The 22,246-nt window shown below is 35.9% G+C and overlaps 2 protein-coding genes across 4 annotated transcripts; one reads left to right on the forward strand and one right to left on the reverse strand.

Moving 5' to 3' along the window:
* Positions 1–2,595: 2,595 nt before the first annotated feature.
* Positions 2,596–17,018, forward strand: LOC113498036. 3 transcript variants are annotated; one of them, XM_026877922.1, is made up of 7 exons: positions 2,596–2,797; positions 2,869–3,663; positions 7,031–7,148; positions 9,448–9,592; positions 9,768–9,833; positions 10,481–10,632; positions 11,841–11,923. In XM_026877922.1, exons 1-7 carry the CDS (start codon positions 2,599–2,601, stop codon positions 11,899–11,901), a joined length of 1,536 nt encoding a protein of 511 aa, XP_026733723.1. In that variant the 5' UTR covers positions 2,596–2,598; the 3' UTR covers positions 11,902–11,923. The 3 variants fall into 3 exon arrangements, with proteins under 3 accessions (XP_026733723.1, XP_026733725.1, XP_026733724.1); XM_026877924.1 differs by having other exon boundaries at positions 10,526–10,632; XM_026877923.1 differs by lacking the exon at positions 10,481–10,632 and having other exon boundaries at positions 11,841–17,018.
* Positions 17,019–17,368: 350 nt separating this feature from the next.
* LOC113498053 (putative 1-phosphatidylinositol 3-phosphate 5-kinase) lies at positions 17,369–21,894 on the reverse strand. Its single transcript, XM_026877954.1, has 5 exons — positions 21,857–21,894; positions 20,961–21,080; positions 20,076–20,249; positions 18,382–18,537; positions 17,369–18,129 (listed from the first exon to the last, which is right to left on the reverse strand). Exons 2-5 carry the CDS (start codon positions 21,055–21,057, stop codon positions 17,945–17,947), a joined length of 612 nt encoding a protein of 203 aa, XP_026733755.1. The 5' UTR covers positions 21,058–21,080; positions 21,857–21,894; the 3' UTR covers positions 17,369–17,944.
* Positions 21,895–22,246: the final 352 nt, after the last annotated feature.

A 22,246-nucleotide genomic window follows, 5' to 3' on the forward strand; every position in this document is an offset into this window, starting at 1 on the left:
GCCAGGACTTATAATTGAGTGACAGTTGATTTCGGTAACTTGGTATTAAGAGTTTGTTTTATCTTAATGGCTTAACAACGCTTTGTTTTCATTTTAATGAAATTAATAATGAAATATTTATGCCCTTTGTACACGATGCAACGCAAGTCTCCGAACCAGACTTTGTTTCCAAGTGACCACTTCCATATTCATATAGATTAATGTGCGCGTGTCACGTAATGGCGACTTTTGTTACATCGTGTACAAAGGCCATTATCGTCTACTATGTACAGTGTCTTGTGATATTATTTGTGTTCACTGTCTTCAAACGAAACCCCGTCAAATTTGAACAATGATACAAGTAGTTTAAAAGCATTTGATTCTCCAAAAACGAATCTTGAGTTTTGAAACATAAAGTCTATATTAGAATATATCTTTTGTATATACACTCAATATAGAATCCATTTAAATTATTCTTCCTATATAAACTAAAGACTGATTATTGTTTTTATTTTTTTCGCGATTCACGTTCGATTGTTTAGGCAAAGTATAATTTTTAAATTTCGAGTCTTACTATTGTAAATATACTAAATCATGCGAGCTTTTTTATTTATAACTGTTTATTGCTTGTTAACCTTTTTTATAACTTTTGGGAGCTGATTGTATCTAAGGTTTTTTAGTTTGGTTATAAAAATCAAAAAAATATTCGTGTCTAATATTTTTTTTTATGGTCTCCCAGGTGTTTGTTTTCTTCTTCTACCTTATTTTTTAAAATTTTATTTTGATTTTTTAAATCTTTATATTAATCGTGAATGAATTTGTAAAATTATTTTGAAAACAGCTCCCAGAAATGTATGTATGTCCAGGTTTTTTTTGTATAAATATTTTGTTTAGATTTTCTTTATTCCCTTATAAATCAGGTGAACATTTCTTGTACATACAATCAATTGAAATATTATTCTGTTTGCATAATACAACCATATTTTTATAATACATTTATAGCCTATTATATTAGTGCCATTTATTAGTTAAATGAAAATGTCCCTTTTCTCTTTAAATGATATATACAAAATATTTCGGAAATGCCCGGTCATATTTGTAAATTGTGAACATTTTGGTTTGCTTATCATATTTTCCTAGGTAAGGTCAATCTTTTTATGAATTTCGGAGAATACGATTTATTCTCAAGAAAAAAGTTGTGTATTTCCATCTATATGTCTGTTTTCAAATATGACCACACATTTGCGCCACACCCTGTATACAAGTTAAACATGCTTCAAATTCTTTTAATTTTGTAAAAATTCAATACAAACCTTTTTTATATTGTTGAAATTACTACTGAGTGCCAAATTATTTAACGATGTTTTTTATTTTCATTAAGTATTTATATATTTTCTTAGTATACATAGACTTGTTTAAATGTCTTATAAATGTTTAAATATTTATGCAAATCAATTCATGTAACCATCTTACCTTTAACTGTTAGCATACTACCCACGTATTTCAATACCTAACATTACGGTTGGATCGACCATTGACAAATGTTTCACTTCATTACAACCCTATTTCATTTAACATAAAGTATATTTAAAACCAAATATTTTAAGTCAATAACGGTCTAACCGCTGAGATATTTACTTCTGAACATTTTTATACTTAAAAAGTCTTTATAAAAGTGTGATGCTTGAAAAACGATACCTATGCTCAGAATCTTAAAATAATTTCACTATTTTTATATTAACTTAATATTGTAGTCTAAAAATTATGCATTTATTGTTAACGAATTTATTTTGTGTTATTTTATTAATAAACCCACTGTTATTATTTTTAATACTTGTTGTAAAGTACGTAGCGATTCCCTTCGATATTGTACAATATGAGATGGTTAAAAAGGAGCCTTATGATAGTTGTAATAAAACATTCAATATTATTAAACTTGTTTCATTCAGTTCACAGTAGGTGGGTGATTCTTCGGAAAAAATACACTAGTTAAGGTCATATCATTATCCTCACCAACTGGTTCACTTCACTACGATGCTTAAAATGTTTTAATTCTTACTTCTTCTAATAATAGCCGTAGTACTTTACAAACTTAGCTAAAAATAATATTAAATCAAGCAATCTGCAGTATGTAAAGTGTGGTGAGGATAATGATGTTTTTAATTTGTGTTACTTTTTTCCGGAGAATCACCGAGGTATTAATATTACAATATTATTATTCTATTACTTACTATTTCAACCCTAAATCTATGTTTAATTAATTTTAAAAGATAGTCGAGGACTTCGTGGCGTCATAAAATCCAGATTCACTTATTTGATCAAAGCTCGGAGCCTTTCAGCATGAAGATTATTTTTTTATTTCATCAGTCTGCAATAGATCGTCATAGCAACGAGTTGAATTTGTGAAAAATAGAGAGCACAGAATACATTTATGATAGAGAGGTACTGTTCCAATAAAATACATTTTTTTTACTAAGATGTGTTTAGTTTAATTATTTACTGTTTACCACGATTCCACGCACTACCAATAAGACAGCGTTTTTAAACAATAGCTGATGTTATAAACTAGTTTCTGAACGATTTACTTACAATAGCGACATTACTAAACGTCAAAGTCTAATGTCATTTTTCATTATCATGGCGGAGGACGAGGATGGTGTTTCGAATAAGAAGTCGCCTCAAAATACGAATAACGGAGAATCCTCGCAGGACAATGAACAGAACGCGGCTAAACCTGATTTAGGCATCGAAGAAGCAAAGTACAATAGCAATGAAAATGGTGACACATCGCCCGCAGAGGCGAAAAGTTCTTCTTCCAGTGAGTTTACGAAGTTGTTTTTTGTCCTAAATATAAAGGCATTGCTCGTCGACTGTTCGTTTTTCTTGCAGAATCTACGGGGGCGACGCGGAAAGATGAGAACCCGTTTTCGTTCCGGCATTTCCTGAAACGAGATCTCTCGTTGCCTGGAAACTCAACGTACGAAAACACTGGCGCCCGTCCGAAGGTGTATGCGAACACCGTGCAGCATTCGCCAACCAAAATAGATGTTCACGCTGACTCGCGGCGGGAGAAAGCCCGCTCGAGTGAGTCCCAAGCCAAAGAGAAGACTAGCGAGGGCAGCAGCCATCGTATAAGTGACAACACATCCTCAAGTAGTTCTGTAGAAATACCTTTTAGTGTAGTGGACAACTCTGATTCTAAGCATAACTTTTACACAGACAATAATGACGTGCCGTTTTACCACAGGCCAAATCTGGCATCGGAACCTTTAGGGATGCCTTCACTACCAGATTTTGTGCAAGACCACATTCTGGTTGAACAGGCATATTTGAACTTTAACGGCCCAATATCAGTTGATTTGGATAACTTACCAGACTTTACGTTTAATACTAGTTTCAATGCGGGGTCATCTTCCTCACTGGGGAGGAGAAATAATAGTAATTATGGTGGTAGGAGTTATGACTATGAAGCTTATATGGGGGCGGCATCTACGTCTAGTGAGGCAGGCCAGGCCGGGAGCGGTATTCCACTGGACCTGCCAGCGGGGGCCGAGGCTGCAGGGCCTATGCCTCTGGATCTGCCGCCTCATCTGAACTTGGATCTGACAGAGTCTGTGAACCCAGCAGACAGGAGGAATGTATCTCCAAGAAGCACATTTCCTTTGGACCTACCGCCTAATGCTGGTGAGTTCTTCTCCTTATTATCAATGCTACATCGACAAAGTCTTCATAATTGGATCATATTAATTGGTATTGACTCACTGTAACCTGTTTTATTATGAATAGATAATGAAAGCCATTAGCTTTAATTGATATGCTCACATTTGTGTTTTATTATGTTTTTGAAACAATGGAATGACTAGATCTATGATATTATTGATAATGAATATTATGTTACACACACTAGAACAAATTCTAGGCTGACTGGCAATTGTAGTTCTTCAATAATGAATAGTGATTAAGGAGTTCTCATATAAAACAAATATTGTCTTAAATTGATGCCACGGCTGCAATTATCGTAGGACTTGAAGTCACCCACCACAGCATAAGCATGTGTGTGTCAAGTCTTAGTGTCTATGTGATTGAGGATTAAATTCTGTAATGTAGCCATGCAGCAGGCAATTTTTACTATACAATATTTCTGTCTACATATTTTAAAATAATTGAATTTTCAAATACTAAATTAAAATTTTACCAATGAATTAATAACAGATTAATGATGGCTACTGATTATCAGTAACTTATTCCCCATTTTCAGTATCCTCATACTTTGGCTATGGACATCAATGTTTGTAATGTTTCTGTTTCCCATAACTCATATAATGCTACATAACCCTTGTAATGTACAATATAAATATAATATTCAAAATTAACTTTTGAAGGGGCTCCAGAAGCAGATGTCCTCTTGGCATAGTACGCCATTGACCAGAGTGTCCATTCACATGTTGTCGATGTTGTGGTAGTATTTGCGACATCTGCCATCACACATATAAAGGCTCAATAATAGAAATAAAAAATATTTGAAAAACCTCCGACAATAACTTCCATGACAAATCTACTTTAGCGGAATTGCAAAGGCTGAGATAAATAAGTGTAAATGAGAAAAAACTCTCCCTTGATAGTCGGATTTCGAAATCTCATTTTCCCACCACCAATTTTCTCATCAAACGAAGCTAAGAAACCTCTTGATTAAGTCATCAATATTCTATTTCAGTGCGCCTCATTTGAGTCCCTACTCTAGTATAGTTGCAGACATTCCCTTATTTCTACCTACTTTCACTGCCTACGATTTTTATCAAACATGTCTAAGAACACTCACACAGAATCCACCTGAAATATAAATAAAATTAAAATCGCTTCATCTTTTCGGGAGCTATGATGCCGCAGACAGACATGCCAAACTTAAAACACTTTTGCGTCGGTTATTAAATATGTATTCGTATAAATATGTTCGTTTAAATCTATTACTAATATTCAAAGTTTTGCCGAATCGTTTCTATAGTTCAATTATTTTTATACCCTTAACGGTAAATAGGATAGAAGTGTAGATAAACGTGAAACATATTTTCATATAATCTGTAAATTTTATATACTTTCAACTTAGTAATAATCTGTGTTATATCTAGGTCAGACAACTCATATCCGCCCCTGATCATCTGGCTTTCGGATATTGCCACTAACAGCATGTTCTGTAACCACTATCTAATTCTCGTCATCTAATAGATCCCTTTCCTTGTGTTGTAATGTTCTGCAGCAGTAATCTGGGTCACACATTTTGTAACAGTTTACATCCATAATCGTTCTAATTGTCATGTGAAGTAAAGCAGCTAGCCCAACCCATGCTTGTACAATAAAGATGTATTGAAAAAGTTGACAATAAAAAGCATGTGTAGGTAGTTACCTAACTTTGGTAAATAAATCTTTTTTAGATTTTCTACAATCAAAAGATAGAGACGGTGCTGTGTTTTATATGTCGATGTCTAGAATATTTGTGATACATATACTTAGTTCTTTCTAAGAAGATTTTAAGTGTGACTCCAGCCGAAAAGGATTGTACTAGTAGTAATAGGTAGACTAAACGAAGTATTTCACCTAAAATAAGTATCGTGGTCTTATCGCGGTAAGTGACTCAATTATAGGTCCTATTAAAGGATAATGGACTGGGTATAATTGTGAAAGAAACTCATTATAGAACTCTTGATATCAATCATCCCACTACCACACCTGTATTTCATGTTTCCGTAGCATAATTAGCACATAATAGTATTATATTCGTATTCATTAATCAATGGTCACTTCACTTGAACTTGTTGCCAATAAATTAACATAGAATGTAATCTATTACGTGTGTATCGTAATTACAGAAACGTTTTTGTTCCTAAGTATAATTTTATTCTTACAATTCATCATATAAACACTAAATTTGAATAAAATATGCTAGCTTTTACCCAAGTGGATAAAATATATAACTAGCTTTTCGCCCGCAGCTTCGCCCGCGTCGATGTCGGTTATATCGCGTTTCCAAGAGAACTCTTCAAAAGTCCGGGATAAAAACTATCCTATGTTCTTTCTCAAGGTCAACTCTATGTGTGTCAAAGTTATTTCAGTTCATAGTTTAGACGTGAAAGCGTAGCAGACAGACAGACAGACAGACAAACAGTGTTACTTTCACATTTATAATATCAAATAGGGAATATAATACACGTTTAAAAGAGCTCCTTGCACTTTGAGTGCAAATTATCTCTTTAACATTTACGTAGGTATATTGATTATGATTAAAAAAACCTCAACTTGCTGATAGTTTAAAATGTTTACAACAGTATCTCAGTACAATTATTACCTCACTTGTTAGCTTCACTGAGGAAGTAAATGACATTCGATGACGTCACATGCCATGTGGCTTAAATTGAATAGCGCACAATGAAATAATTACGATCAGTTGGACTAGGGGGGTACCAGTAAACTTGAAGAATGGAGTACATTCGCCGGATGCACGGACTGCTAAGCTTAAATTAGCCTTGGGTTTCCCCTTGATTGGCCCTCGTCAGCTGTTTGCTGCCTGTTAGTACAGCACACAATTTCTAGGTCCCAACTAAACATTAGTAGAAAGTTTTAAAAGCCTCTCGTTTCACATGATGTTCAAATCGTTTCAAATCGATCAGGTCGACCGTTCGGCGTTTAAAGAGTTTATTATGAAAATGATTGATTCATATTCGACTTTTTCGAGATGAATAATAAGATCCAAATGCAGAATATATTTTTTTTCTTCGATATGAACCCCATAAGCCGTATAAGTTTTGAAGTTTTATTGACAATTTTTCTCTTGGAACCGTTCACAAAATTAATCAGATATAATTAATAGTACTTGGATACTTGCGAACCTCCGAAAACCGTAATGGTTGGTGATCTTTGCTTAAAGCTTCCGTCCATTAGAGAAATGGCATAGGCTGATATAATGATAATAACCACCCAAGAGCCATTAACTTTAACATTTCAAAGGGCTACTGGATCCAAAAAAAAAACATGTTGATGTGTTAAGTGTGTGTTGCAGGCGCGGAGTCGATGTGCATGCCGGACTTCCTGCCGGTGCACCCCGGGCGGACGTCGCCGGAGCCCGAGCACCAGGACGAGCAGATGCAGCAGATCATAGCCGAGCTGGAGCGGACCAGGTCTGGTAGCACTACAGGGGCCTAGCGCCAAACCTTGCTATATGGTCTAAGAGCCCGTGGACCCCAGACCTATGTTATTTTATAAAAGCTGAAAGTTTGTCAGCGGATGTTCCCAACTTAGGTAAGAACAACGGTCGAGCAGCTTTTATAAAACAACGTGTGATCTGGCGTCATCGGGCTCTTACTGTAATAGGGATGATCACAATTTATTTTTCCAGTGTCCGTCTTGTAGTTTTTGTACGCGTGTATATTAGATTAGAATTTTTGAATTTGTCCCGTAAACATAAATTGACCAAATAACAGTGAATGAAACTTACGCGTGACATCACGATCGAGTATAAATTTTACCATATCGTTAAGTCACAAGCCCCCTCTTCTAAACTGCAGTTAAACTTTGTCAATTTTAGTTTTCCTGAAAAAGGAAAAAATACGTGTCTAATACTTTTCAATTATCTAACTGAGGGACAAATTCGATTTTTTCTTTTTATACCCAGTCATCACCCCAATTGTGGGAGCGTGACTGCGTAATACACGGTGTAGAGCGGCATCTCTTTTGCACTCCTACAATAATCTTACTTTACGAGGGTTTCTACCCTACTAACCACTAACCAGAATTGAATACAATATAATGTGAAAAAGGGTACCTATATTTAAGTTGCCCAGTTCATCGAAAAGGAAAGTCGTTGCAATACATTTGAGCAATTTGGTTAGCCTTATTGATAGACCGTTAAAATGACTTCTGCTCCTCAAAAAGTTGTCAGATATTTAAATAATCGCTGACTACACAACTACTTCATTCACAAAACTGTTTCGATTCATGTTGTATTCACATGTGAATATCTAAATCAAAATAATTCTAAAATAATGACGAATGCGCGAAATTCGTATAATTAAAATACGTCACTCGAGAGTTTATAATACGTACTTTGTTACGTCAAAGCATATTTAAATATATGAATAGTAAGACATTAGCAAAAGTAGTAGAAAACAATATCTTAATATTTAAATAGATCGTAAAATTCTGAGCTGTGGTTTTCAATACGTAGCGTGGTCAGAATTGACACGAAGGTACATCAAAGGCCAGTTACAAGAAAAAGTCTAAAAGTAAGCCTCGAAAGACAAGCTTTTCGGACAGGAGATAAGCTGAAAGACTAGGATATGTTTTGTCTAAGTCTAAAAACATAATATCGAAAAGGCTTATTTATGGTAAACATCTTTTATTCGGGATAAACTGGGACCTACTTAGGATTCTTGATGGCGAATCCGGCTAAAATACAGCGTCGACTTGTCAGGACTGTGTTAGACTAGACTCTAAAGACTGTCTAGAAATATTCGATTTCGGACGCAAACCCGCAATAACGCACGGTGTCCATCCCAACTCGTCGTTTTCCTCAGCAACCCTTATTACACATGAAAGACGAATATTTATTCCGTCCAAAGCTCAATCCCTACTTATAATAAAGTGGGGATTATTTATTTTTATACCATAAATGTAAATGTAAGTTTGTCTGTTACGCTTCCAAGCGAAAAATACTTAACGTCATGCAACTAAGCGCATATGTTCTTGGAGGGATGAGAAGTAGCATAAGGTTGGTAGTAATCAACTTAAAATAAAACAATAAATAAACATAACTAATTATTCAACCATGTAAATTAAAATATATTAAGCTTAAATTTCTTAAGAATCCGGATGTTTGTGACCTATAACGTGCATAATATATACTCGGTTATTCCTAGCGGAAGACTTCCTTTCCTGATGTCACGTGACCAGATTGCATATTATTTTATGCTGGTTGATGAATAATTAAACTTATTCTGTTATGACTGTGTAATATTCGTTAGTATGCAGGAAATAAGAAAATGTTATTTGCTAGAAACATGGTATGGTGTTACCAAGATGGTACAGTAGGTAGTGTTTCTAGAAATAAAACAAATCTAAAAAAAACATCTGTAACTGCTATATGCTTGCTGAAACCTTAATTATCTGTGACCTTAATAATCTTCAGTAGCACGTTTTCTTTGAATTGAATTGGACTGATATCGGTGAATTTGGTATGGAAGATGCCTTGTTATAACTTTCGCGAGGTGAATTCAAAATTATTTTGCTTTAAAGGATTTCATAATTATGTTATGTTGTACCTAAGATGGCGAAATAAACATTTTTATTTATTATTTTATTTTTTATTATTTGATAACGGTAATTATCGGGATCGCCTGACTAGTTCCGCAACTAGTCGGGCGATATTAAATAATTATAACTTGAATACAATATTATTATGGATAAATGTTTTGTTCGTAGATCTGAGTTGTTCACGGAACGTTCCCGTCGCTCTCGCGTGGAGGAGGAGTTGTCTGTGGCGCGGGAGGCGCACACGCAGCTGCGCGCTGAACTGGCGCGGGTCCGACGCGCGACTCGCGAAGACTCGCACGCCTCAGACGCCGCCGTCAGTATACACACACCTTTCTTAGGATAATTGAGTCTTCTTTATCCCTATATTAAATATATACCATCGTACTTCATAAACAATAATCGGCAATTTAAGCGGATAAGCAAATTTCAATCAACTTGAAAACTTTTTCTTTTCAAAATTTTATTAAAAACTTGTTATGATTTCACAGACGCCGCGATCATCAGATAGTGAAGCAACGATAGCTAAATTGAAGAATCAAATTAAAAAATTAAAGGTATGTAACAAATATCTTATTTCATATTTTATTTGTATTTCAAAACTTCAGTTTTTTTGGAAAGGTTTCTTAATATCATGCTCAGATACTGTATTTAAAGTTTGTCCTAGAATGTTAATACTCCGTTCTTTCTAAGGTCTCTGGCCTGTCAAAAGATTGTTCTCAGAGCTCTCTCAAAACAGCTATAGCTAAAGAATATTATAAAATCTATCTAGCTTTCTACAGCGTGGCGTTACATTTGTGACATTAATTGTTATATTTTGAGATGCACGTAAATAACCGAGTGGCATATTTCGTGCCGTTTAGTCGATGATATCAAAACCAATACCATTCCATTCCGACGACCTCCGTAGTGGAGTGGCGTACGCACCCGTTTCAAGGTATCGCTAGCTCTGAGGTCCCGGGTTCGATCCCCGGTCGGGTCAAAGTAAAAATTCACATTTCTATGTTGCCTCGGGTCTGGGTGTTTGTTTTACCTTCGTTGTATCTGAATTCCATAACACAAATGCTTTAGCATCTTATTTTGGGTTAAGAACAATGTATGTGATGTTGTCCGCATTTATTTATTTATTCAAAAATATGAAAAAAGATATAGCGTGGCACTACAATGTTGACATGATAAATGTCACCATTGTACCGTTGTATAGGATTGGGAAGCATGTGAGTGTATCAGTTGTGGTGTGTGGTGTCAGGAGGAGCTGTCGTCCTCCCAGGAGGAGGCGCGGCAGCTGCGCGGGCGGCAGGGCGCCGCCGCCGCCGGCCTGCGCCGCGCCTCGCGCGTGGCCGAGACCTCGCTCAGGTACCGCCGCCGCCAGCCGGGGAGCCTTCTACTATTACGTGACGCTATTCAGCAGGCTTGGGGCAGGGGAAGGGTTTTAAAACGTTATGGTGCCTTACAAGGGCGGCAGGGGGTGTTTATACAACGCGTTATGTAACTTTTTTTTATTCAAATATTAAACTAGGAATTTAGAATCTTACTAAACCGCAACCATATCTATATTTTTGCGGGGAAAACGTAAAATGTTACGTCACCTTTAGGGAGGAGGGGTACTGAAAAATGTTACGATGCCTTACATAGGGGAGAGCGGGGTTCTAGAATCTTCAAAAATTACGTTACGTAATACTTGAACGCTCCCAATAAAAAACAAACAATATTTATTCAAATAAGCCATTTATACTAAGTAGCACTTTTTGAAGGTCAAATTACATTGAACAGCACCCCATTTCGCCCTCCCTTCACCGTTTCCTAAGTGCTTTTACTGCAGAAGCAACGGCGCAATAAGATCCCCATTATCATCAAGAAGGAAACGTTTCTGAAATCCCCGACCGTAAAACCTTTTACCCCCTTTCAAATAGCTCGACGGATTTTCGGTCATGATTTACCTTTAATACAAAACGAACTAATTATTACAAAATAAACTTAATCAATCAACAAACAGACGCACACGTCAAACTTATAACATCTACTTCTTGCATCGGAGTTTAAAAATACAGTAAAATCAAGTATTTGACCTAAATGAAATCCTACACAAACAATTTTATTGAGTGTATGGGAGCCTAAGCAACTTCAATATCTTACCGTCTCAACTCTCTACATAATCGTGACAAAGACAACATGATGGTTAAACGGCGACTTTCTTGAATGACCAAACCTGGTTGAGAACATCACGCCAAAACCCATTGTGCACGACGTTTCGCGGGTTCGATCCCCGCGTAGTACAAGCGTTTGTGTGATCCACGGTTGCCTGTTCTGGTTGTCTTTGTGCATGTGATTTGTATGTTTGTGAAACTCGCGACATGAGGATTAAATGCCTCACGGCGGGAGATGTTTATTTAAAAAAAAAACTATGTTGATTTTCAGTACCCTTGTATCGCATGCATGAATAGCGCATGCATCTTTTCATTGACAGATGATTAAATCATAAAATAAGGCTTTAGTCGTAAAGTAACGGTTTTTAGAAAATGTAAATGTATTTCTGTATAATAACATATGAATTTTATTGACAGAGAACTCCTGGCTGGCTTGGAACAGCTGAAAACATTGAGCACCTCATTAGACGGGACATGATGCTGAGCCCCCCCCCCCCCCCCCCCGCGACTCATGCAGGACCCCGCATATGCGATGCGCGCCTCATGCCACGCTCTACATATGCCTGCGTTGTTTGTCTCCTAATATGCGGACTAGTACACAAGTTCGATTTTAGTTAATATTCTGACTGTACGATAAAAAACATATACTGCAACCGTTTCAAATAAGAAACAGATTAAAAAATGTATATACTTATTATGTCGTGTACGATTCCTAGTATAATTTTCGTTGGCCAATCACAGCCAAGTGCGCGCGCATCGTATGCGGGTTTCGGTAGTTGGAAGCTACTAGCGTTCTCTCCCCACATTTGTTTATACCTTGCGTATGACTTAATATATTCCGATTGGACTAATCCGAAAATATATATAAAAAGTGAACAGCCGTCATAGGTTTTCACAATCAAAGCGAAAATAGAGATATCGACCTAGGTAATCTTTCATAAATCTATTCAATCCGTCAGTTAAATAGTAATATATTAAATACGTTTTTTTAATTATTTTATCTGTCATTAAACTACTAAGATATCGCCAATTAAGGTTATGGAGTTGTTGCGTCACTGCTCTAAATTTTGTCGTGAATTGTTACGTCATAGAATATTTTAATATAATGTATCGCGGTAAATTTTTAATTATCTTGGAGATAAAATAAATGTAATGTAAATAACAGAAGTTAAATATGCTTTATGTAAAGTAATTTCTCTCTCTAATTCCAATCGGAATATATCATGATTAAAAAACAAATATTAATTTAAATACAACGATCATCGAAACTTAAATTATGTATAGTATTAAAACTCTTCCATTTTCTATAAGTTGTTTTAAATTTAGCCAATTGGTTGTCATTTTTTTATAAAGCGTTGACTGAGAGTTGAATCTTGGAATATTCGAACACTTGCCTAGTTTTCTTTTGTCAACAACAAATATTGAGTTGGTTTTCAACGTCTTACGAAAATCAAACTTAATGCTTTGATATAAAGACGCTTTTTGTGTGATAAGGGTATGTACATACAAACCAGATATCAATTTATAATATCCTTAGTTATTATAAACCCAAAAAAACATTTTTCTTCCCACTACTGACTGGTTCAATAAAAGCTTTTATTGATAAGCGATTAAGGTTGATTTTCGTAATTTGTCTGGGGTATGGTGCAGACAATCATATAATGATTCTTATTGTTGATGGTGATCTGGGAATGAATGTTTTGTTGCCTTCTACACCCCTGATAATTGTAATACGCTGGAAAGAATAATTCTTTAACTACAAACTGTGTTTGGCACATGGACTGTGAAAATGCTGGGGGATTGTGTAGAATTATAGAGAATAAAGTGGAGATATTTGTTATTTAATGAAATTGAGAAGAGTTTCCTTTTGCGTGACTGATTTTAATTGGATTGGAATTACATTTATAAGACACTGTCTCTCCCATATATTTATAAATAATTTAGAATAGTAATAAATTAGATAATGCAATAATAGTTATTTATAATTTTAAGCATAAACAACAAAAACTTAGGACATGGAGTCTAGGTCTGAAAACGACCACATGACCCTCTACCCCTAAAACATATTGGCGGTCCATGCGCCAAACCTGTAAGTCCAACGCCATAACGGCTCAAGATGTTCCATAACCCCTAATAAAACATCATCAGTATGCGACAAAGTGATATTGGGTTCTGTAGGAGCAATGTCGCTTCTACTACTTGCAACTGTTTGTTAGGTCGAGCAAAAAAACTGACCTTTCATTGAACTGAATAAAAAATATAAAAACCCATGTTATAACGTAATCGCGCACGGACTGCGATGTCAGCAAACAGGTTCTATGCTATCATTTTGAGGTCTGAGGAACCCTAAAAATGGTAACTGTTCTGTACATTTATCTTAACTCGCTCACGTTGGCGTATAATTCGTGTTTCATTTCAAAGAAATATGTTTGTTTCATTTCTTTAGTGCTCATAATAAAAGCTTTGCTTGGTTTGAGACTAGATGGCGTTGTATGGAAGTTATAGATTTTAAAATATGCTCACTACGACCTTTAGTACCGACTAGCCGTAACGGCGAACTACGTACCGCCTAACAGTCGATGATAACAATGCAGACAAAAATACAACTTTTGCCGCAACTTTCCCATTATTTTATTCCTTGCTTGGACTTGCACTAGCATTTCAATGCTAAAATAAGCCGTCGGTTTAGCAGTTCTCGATTTTTAGCGAGACTAACGAACAGCAATTAATTTTTATATAAGTAAGGTATATCAATAAAGCGATTTTTCAATAAGATCAGCTACTTTCCTAAAATCGCTAGTCCAGCGTATTACAAAGCCCGCGTTCTAAATGAGATAAAGCCAACATTCTATTACCAGAAATGAAATCTCGACCTTAAGGCAATATGAATAGATAACAATTTGTTGTAACTGTACTTTCTAAAGTTCCCTAAACAATCTAAAAGAAATGTAGTTGTGTTGTATGAAATACGTAAACTTTAAAGAATATTAAAACTTAGGTAATTGAAATAGAGTATGTATTTCGTTGCTTGGAAAAGTGCATCGCAATATTATGAGGTTGTATTAAAAGTATTTAAGAAATTTTCAGGTACTAGGTTATTAACTTAATAAGGTTATTTGTCTAAAATATTTAATTAGACCGTCAGCTAGATTTCAAAAATATTAGATTTTTTTTTGGATAATAAATTAAAAAAAAATACGAGAAATATGGTGAAAATTTTAGGAATTGGGAGAATATCAATTGTCGGTGAAAGTACTGAAAAGTGAGGTAACCAGAGATTCTATCTGATTAAGGGCCTGTTTAAGTGATTAAGGGACTTGATAGATTTTAACAAAGAATGACAAATTTTTCAATTTATCTGCCAGATAGCGGCTAATCAGTGATTGTGGCACAGACGCTAAATAGTTTTCTTTTTGGTTAAGTGTTATCACAACAAAATAAAAATTACGTATCCGATTTTTTCTAAGTCTAACTGACAGGCAGACAGACAGTTGTAGATAGAACGTAGTATCCATTATCTAATACTGTCCGTTTTAAACAATCGTGTCTAGTGGCTATGTTTTCCCGAGCTTTGCTCTCGACTACCACCCGTTATCAGTTTAAACTTATACTGGATTTTTCATGAGGCGACTGCTAAAATGAGGTTTTAGTCTCTTCCAAAACTGCAATATTTCTTTTAGATGTGGTTTTAGGCCCTATGAGCTCCACAACCTACTTTACTGTGACACAGTTGCCCTTTATATGTAATTAAGGTAAACTTCACTTATTGTAGCTAAAAACGTGATATATTATGCAATTGATTTTTAGTTTAAAAGTTCTTTACAAATTCGCTAAATGTACATATTTTTATACTGATATTTCATGAGGTTTTCGTTCCCAGATTTACCGATTTTGAAATCAGGAATAGGGATGATGACTCGGTGTGAAAAGAAAATGTTTTAAGTCCGCCAGATAGGTAATTAAAAATATTAGGCGTTTTGTGCCTGAAAAATAAGCAATTTAAGCATGTCACGTAACAACTTCTCAAAATTGATACACATAAGTGACGTCACGCAAAACTTCCATTAAATGTGATTCAATCAATCAATGGAAAACATACTTACCCATTATTATTAATTAATCTAAATGACGGACAATTAAAAATGAAATTGTCATCATTCCTATTATCGTTAACATAGTACAGTTGTGCACAACAGTGGTAATAGACGTCGGCAATCTTTCCGAAGCAGTGAGTGAATAAACATTTGTGTGCTCGATTGTACTATAACAGTATGTCATAATATCAATGATATAGCGAAACTAAAGTTATCAATGGAGTAGTCTTAAATATACAAATTTGTATTAAATATTGTTTTCAAATGCATTATTTTGCTATGAAGAATAATGTAGTCTGAATCGAATATGATTAATGTTTAGAGATATGTTGGCGTTGATTCTTTTGTTCACGAGCTTACGGGGATTAGAGAATTGCCTTTTTTTCTCTGTGAGTGTATCTTCCTATCGTATGCCAAGAATAGTGGAGCCGACTGAACTAAAAAAAAATTGTCGCCTTAAAAATCGTGTTATTAAATGCTCACACATTGAATGATCATTTATGATATCTATTTTTTTTGTTATTACCTAATTAAAAAACTACTACTTATATCCACCACTTTTCACTAACAAGTAAATATCTATTTTAATCTCAGATTATATCGTGAACAAAAGAGTTATCAGCATAAATTGAATCTTCGCTAAAATTGTAAATAGGAACAAATACATATATTTTTGTGTGCCATTGAGGCTGTATTCATTTATGTAGAGGACAGACATTGCTTTATATCTAACGTTTTTATAACTGTGTACAAGCCCCTTTAGACAAGTGACATAGATCGCTCGAATGTACAGAAGTGACAAAATATTCACAAAGATAAAGATCACCTTAAAGTGTCTTGCTGTCTCTGTAATAGTCCATTGAAATGTTACATTTGCGGATCGCGTTTTCTAAGAGACGCAGTTTTATTTTTCTTATGTGTAGGTGAAGAGTTAAGTAAAGCTAAAACCAAGTTTGTGGTGTTGACACCTTCGCCCCACGGCCTCCACCTTGAAGTTAATCGTAATGGTTTTTACGATATATCCCTCAAACTGTTTATCTGATCAAAAAAAGTTGACATTTTTTTGATGCTTATTAAATTCTCTATAACTTGGATTCAGTACATTTTTGTTTTAGAACTATAAATAAAAAAGTTATTAGCAAAAATGTTAAAAAATTCAAGAATTTCAATGGATTATAAAGGAAACTTATTTTGAAATACCTCTATACGTACTGTGATTTGTTCATGTGCAAATATGTGGATAATAGAGAAATTGATATCAACGGTGGGTGATCGAAATGTATCTTGTCTACTTGGGGCTCAATCTAAGCATCACTTGAAATGTTAAATGTAAAAAAAAACTTGTTAGCAGTAAGGTAATGTTCTTCCTGCCATCAAATAATTTCATATCTTATATAGATATATGTATAACGTCTGAAGTCCGAAACTCTGAATAATTTAACACTAATTTGTGCTTGTTCGACAAATGTTATTGTACATTAAACTGTGATTCATTATTTTATAGTGTTTTTTTATTTGTTCAAAACTTGAAACGGAATTGTCCAGCCCGTCTAGTCAAGTGATATTTCTACAATCGTTAAGGCGGCCTCATGCAGCCGCTTGACGCTCGTTTGCATCGACATATCTGGTCCAAGGAAAGCAAAATTACTTATCTCCATCATTTTACTTTTGACAAGGTTAATTATTACATTAGAGATTTTCATCTTGATTCGTTGCGTCTCAAATGCGTGAATGTGACGATAAAATAATAGGATATATTAAAATGCCAAAACATACGGATAACAATATTTATTATAAATCCTCAATAGGAATGTGTTAAGTATAAATAATATAATTATCACCTAATTAAGCTTCTATCGTCTTTATGTGTGTATAAATAATAATTATCTTTGATTTTGAGTTCTGCACTTTAATACATGATTACGTAACAGATCATTTTACTAAACTTAAAAAAAAAACATCGTAATAGTTTCAAATATACAATACTGTATAAAACATTCTAAAAGAACTAATTTATCCATGAGAGTAAAGCATTTAGTCTCTGGATTAAAAACTCATTCAAAATTCTGATCTTTTCTATATAAACATTTTTACTCTTAATTCAATGAGCCCCCAAGTCATAAAGTAAATCAATATTTTGTCTATCTGTGTGACTGGTAAGTATGAAATATTAATACTATAACAATTGGAAAATTAAGGAGTACTTTCCTTCGTGGATATAAACATTACAAGAGATTGAATAGCTTTAACTATCTTTCCATACTTTAGCGTTGTTTCACGTCGACAATTCTAGAAAAGTCCTTTGGCTAGAGCAGTTGACGTCGAAAGAAGATGAGGCGCCGGTTAACGCCCTGAACTTCGCCGTCTTTCTTTTACAATAGCTATAATATAACTTTACATAGGACCCCAGGGGTAGGGGTCATGGGTCTACGCGTGTATAGTGTTATACAGATGGTCCCAATGCGAGGGGCACTGCAGGAAGTACTTCCTCGCCGCGTTGCAGAACCTGCGCTTGTACTGCTCGGGCGACACCACCGTGGGCTGTCCAGAACCAAGGTTCTTCTTCACTAAATGTTCTAGCTTCTTATCCCAGGTGAAAGTGCGAATATAATCTGTTATCGAAATTATAGAACACAAATTAAGTATTTACCTCTTGCTATGGACTGGAGTGTTGGAGAAATCGTATTCGGTGTATATGAACGAAAGTTTATAAATAGGAATTTCGGAACATCACATGGCGCTCGCCAATGAGATCGTGCCTAAGTCACAGCAGCGCTTCATCAAGCTTAGGAGAAAATTAACAAAGTGACTGAGTGTTGACTGAGTGGGTAGGTCCATATTGTGTGTGAGTGTGTGTGACTGACCGATGATGCCGAGCACGAGCGTGTTGCCGTGCAGGCCGAGCAGCAGCGAGTAGTCCATGACGTCATGCGCGGCCAGGAAGCTGGAGTCGCGCTCGATACTGTCCCACAACACCGCGCCCGTGTGCGACTGCACGTACAGCGGGGTCTCCCAGCGGACTGCCAAAATATATGGTGCGTGTAAGTATAGCAGGGAAGGTAGAAAACGAAGTTAATAACCCCTACGAATATTATAAATGCGAAAGTAACTCTGTCTGTCTGTCTTTCTATCTGTCTGTTACGCTTTCACGTCTAAACCACTGAACTGATTCTAATGAATGAATATTTGGTACAGAGATAGAGTTGACCTTGAGAACTTAGGATAGTTTTTATCCCGGACTTTTGAAGAGTTCTTTTGGAAACGCGATATAGCCGACCTCGACGCTGGCGAAAAGCTAGTAAATAATAAATGCGGACAACATCACGTACATTGTTCTGAACCCAAAGTAAGTTGCTAAAGCAATTGTGTTATAGAATTCAGATACAACGAGGGTACCACAAACACCCAGACCCGAGACAATGTAGAAATGTGAATTTTGACATTAACCCGACCAGATATCGAACCAGGGACCTCAGAGCTAGTAAACTAGCTGTTACAAATTGAAAAAAATAACCCTCGGGAGTGTAAAATCGGAATAGAATCTAAATCCTATGTGTTAATCCTTGTTAGAAACTAACTGTACCGAGTTACGTCGAAATCCGTTCAGTGATTTTTGCGTAAAGGTTATAATATTAGTAAGTACGATAGGATTATCGGTTAATTATTTTTTCTAAGAATATTTTTGTGCCTCAACATTGTACTGTTTACTGCAAAATAAACCCCTACTTGACTTTTGTAATAATTTACCTATACTACTATATCAGTATATTTTTCGTTAGTCTAGTACTCATAATACAAGCTTTGCTTAGTTTTATACTAGATGGCGTTATTGTTATTTGTCATAACGAGTTCCTCCGTGTTTCGGAAGGCACGTTGAATTTTGGGTCCCGGCTGTTATTCAGACAGCCTTGACAGTCGTTACAGGTAGTCAGAAGCTTGTAAGTCCGACAACCAGTCTAACCAAGGGGTATCGTGTTGCCCAGGTAACTGGGTTGAGGAGATCAGAAAGGCAGTTGCTCCTTGTAAAACAGAGGTATTGTTACCGGCACGGATCTTGAGCGCTGACCTTGACCTGCGCAGAAGTGATTTTTTGGGTCCCTTTTCCGATATGAAGTGAGGCGCGGGCGGACTAAAGTGCAGTGATTGGCCCGCAGCGCATTCGTGATTGGTTGAAATTTGTTATTTGCTGCAGTTGCATGCACCTCAACACAACGAGTACGCACAATTGATTGGCGTTTTATTTTAAGATGCGCAAAGAGCTCCCCCGCTCTTTTGCCGAGCGCTCAAGATCTGTGCCGGTAAGTATACTTGCTGAATCCGGTTAGACTAGAAGCCGACGATAATATAGTCAAAATCAAATCAAAATCAAATTCATTTATTCAAATTAGGCTACTAAGTAGCACTTTTTGAAGGTCAGGTTACATTGGACAGCACCCTTCACCGCTTCCTAAGTGCTTTTGCTGTGAGAGAAGAAACTAACTAACTAGAATAAACTATTGTTGTGAAAAGGCTAGGCTGGTGATGATAGTGTGGTGAGTCAGGTATGGGCGGTAGTTACGGTTGAGCAGGTTCTCGTCCATGAGCACGGCGGGGCTGGAGCCGGGCGCGAGGCGGTGGCGGCTGGAGCCCTTGAGGTCGAAGCGCGTGGCGCCGCCGCAGCCGTACCACACGTGCTCCAGCACCAGCACGCCCGACCCCGCGCCGCCCACGCTGAACACGCCCAGGATGCGCGCTGCGGCCAGGGGGGGGGGCACGTCCAAACAAAAATAAATAAATCGTTATGAAATGAACTACTGGCATTTAATTGTAGGATCTATATCTAATAAAAAAATAGACTTTAAAACCTAAAACCCGACGTTTTTAAATGTCCTAAAAATAAAAACTCGATGTACTCGATAGAGAACGAAAATCGGTGCAGACGTTTAAATATTTGTAATCATTGCATTGTCATCGGGTTTGAATTATCTGTAAATTGCATTGTAATCGGGTTAGCTACCCTGCAATTTTCAGCCTGCCAGGGCATCGGGAAGTGCCTCAAACTGAGTTGCAACAATCCAACCGGAACGATAAACAAAACAAACATACAAGAAAGTGAGTGTATAAAAACGTGGGAAAAATAACAGAAGGGAAAGTTCATATCTGTCTCAAAAATCATAAATTATTGCGTGTAACCATCACACGCGATTGAAGTAAAACTTCTTGGCGAAACGAGATAGCAATTAAGTTAAATTAAAAATTATTATTTTTTCAATTGTTTTTGATTTATAAAGTATCTATTGACAAATCTAAAATATTAATTAAAAACCGAATGGTACAGAAACCTGACGCCATACTATCGTAACGGACTTCTGTTGCATTGCCGTCCAGTTATGTCCTTGTCACGCTGAAAGAAGTTTCACTATAACTGGTTATTACATAAAAGGAAGGAAAGCAAACTACTAACCTAGCAAGCTTGGCTGTTTATTCTGTCTGCAGGTAGTAACGTAGTTAAAGTAGTGCGGCGCAAACTCCAAGAACTGCTGCCATTCGGGTTTCGTCATCTCTTTCAGCACATATCTGTCATCTGTCGGAGAGAGCGAGAGACAGAAATATCACAGTACAAAACGACAATTCATTTCAGAATAGATGTCAATTACTGAATAAAAAGCTTAGCTGTATTTTTTTTAACTATATTTAGTTATGTCAAGTGAACTACAGATCTTATCAATTAAGGTCGTTTGGAAATTAATTAAAAAGTGGTTTCAATAACTCTGCTGAAGTTAACTTGTCAAGAGAAAAAACAAATATAAGGAAGCCATTTATGCTTCAGCAATTTACTTTGATACAATAATTTACTTTAAAATTAATTTATTTAAAAATTCTATATACCCACGTTTCTAAATGTCCATTAAATTTTGTTGTAAATTGCATTGTTATCGGGATTGAAACTACCCCGAAAATTTCAGCCTGCTAGCTTATCAGAAAGTGCCTCAAAATGAGTTACAAAAGTCCAACCGGAACGACAAATAAACAAGAAAAGTGACGGTATAAAACGTGGGAATGAGGGCCACCATCATGACTTCAAAAGAGACTGTGACCCCTGAGTTTGTTTCGACATTTCTTCTCAGAGTAGTCGGATAGGAAATGTCGACTCCAGCAATCTCAAAAAAGGAAGACATGTAAAATTGATGATATATCCTACTATCAGAATAAATAATTTCATTACATCGTTTAGTTTACTTAAATTTATTTTAGAAAAGTGAGCCGATCTACCACTATTTCTCTTTCACAACTGCAATAACATTTTCAGAGGTGATAATCCTTCCATAACTTAATAACTTAATAGTTTTATAAACATACCTTTGGTCTTACAAAATGTAGATCCAGACTTGCCTCCGCGCGCGCCCACGGGACGCAGTGTGGAGCAGTGTGCGAGCGATCGGATGAAACCCTCTTCAATATCGCACAGACCTTCTGAAGAACGGATTGTAAACAATTATATTAACATTCAGCTTATTGACAAAAATACGAAGATTTTTGTGTCATCTGCTTTGTCTACCACAGTTTAGTTTGTCGTTGTCGTCGGGGTTCAAAAGGTTACCGATTTTTTTTGTAAATCTGTAGTTAATCTATACAAATATATAAGGCTGAAGAGTTTGTTTGTTTGAACGCGCTAATCTCAGGAACTACTGGTTCAAATTGAAAAATTATTTTTGTATTGAAGAGACCATTCATCGAGGAAGGTTTTAG

Source organism: Trichoplusia ni, chromosome 10, assembly GCF_003590095.1.
Source record: "Trichoplusia ni isolate ovarian cell line Hi5 chromosome 10, tn1, whole genome shotgun sequence".
NCBI lineage: Eukaryota > Metazoa > Arthropoda > Insecta > Lepidoptera > Noctuidae > Trichoplusia > Trichoplusia ni.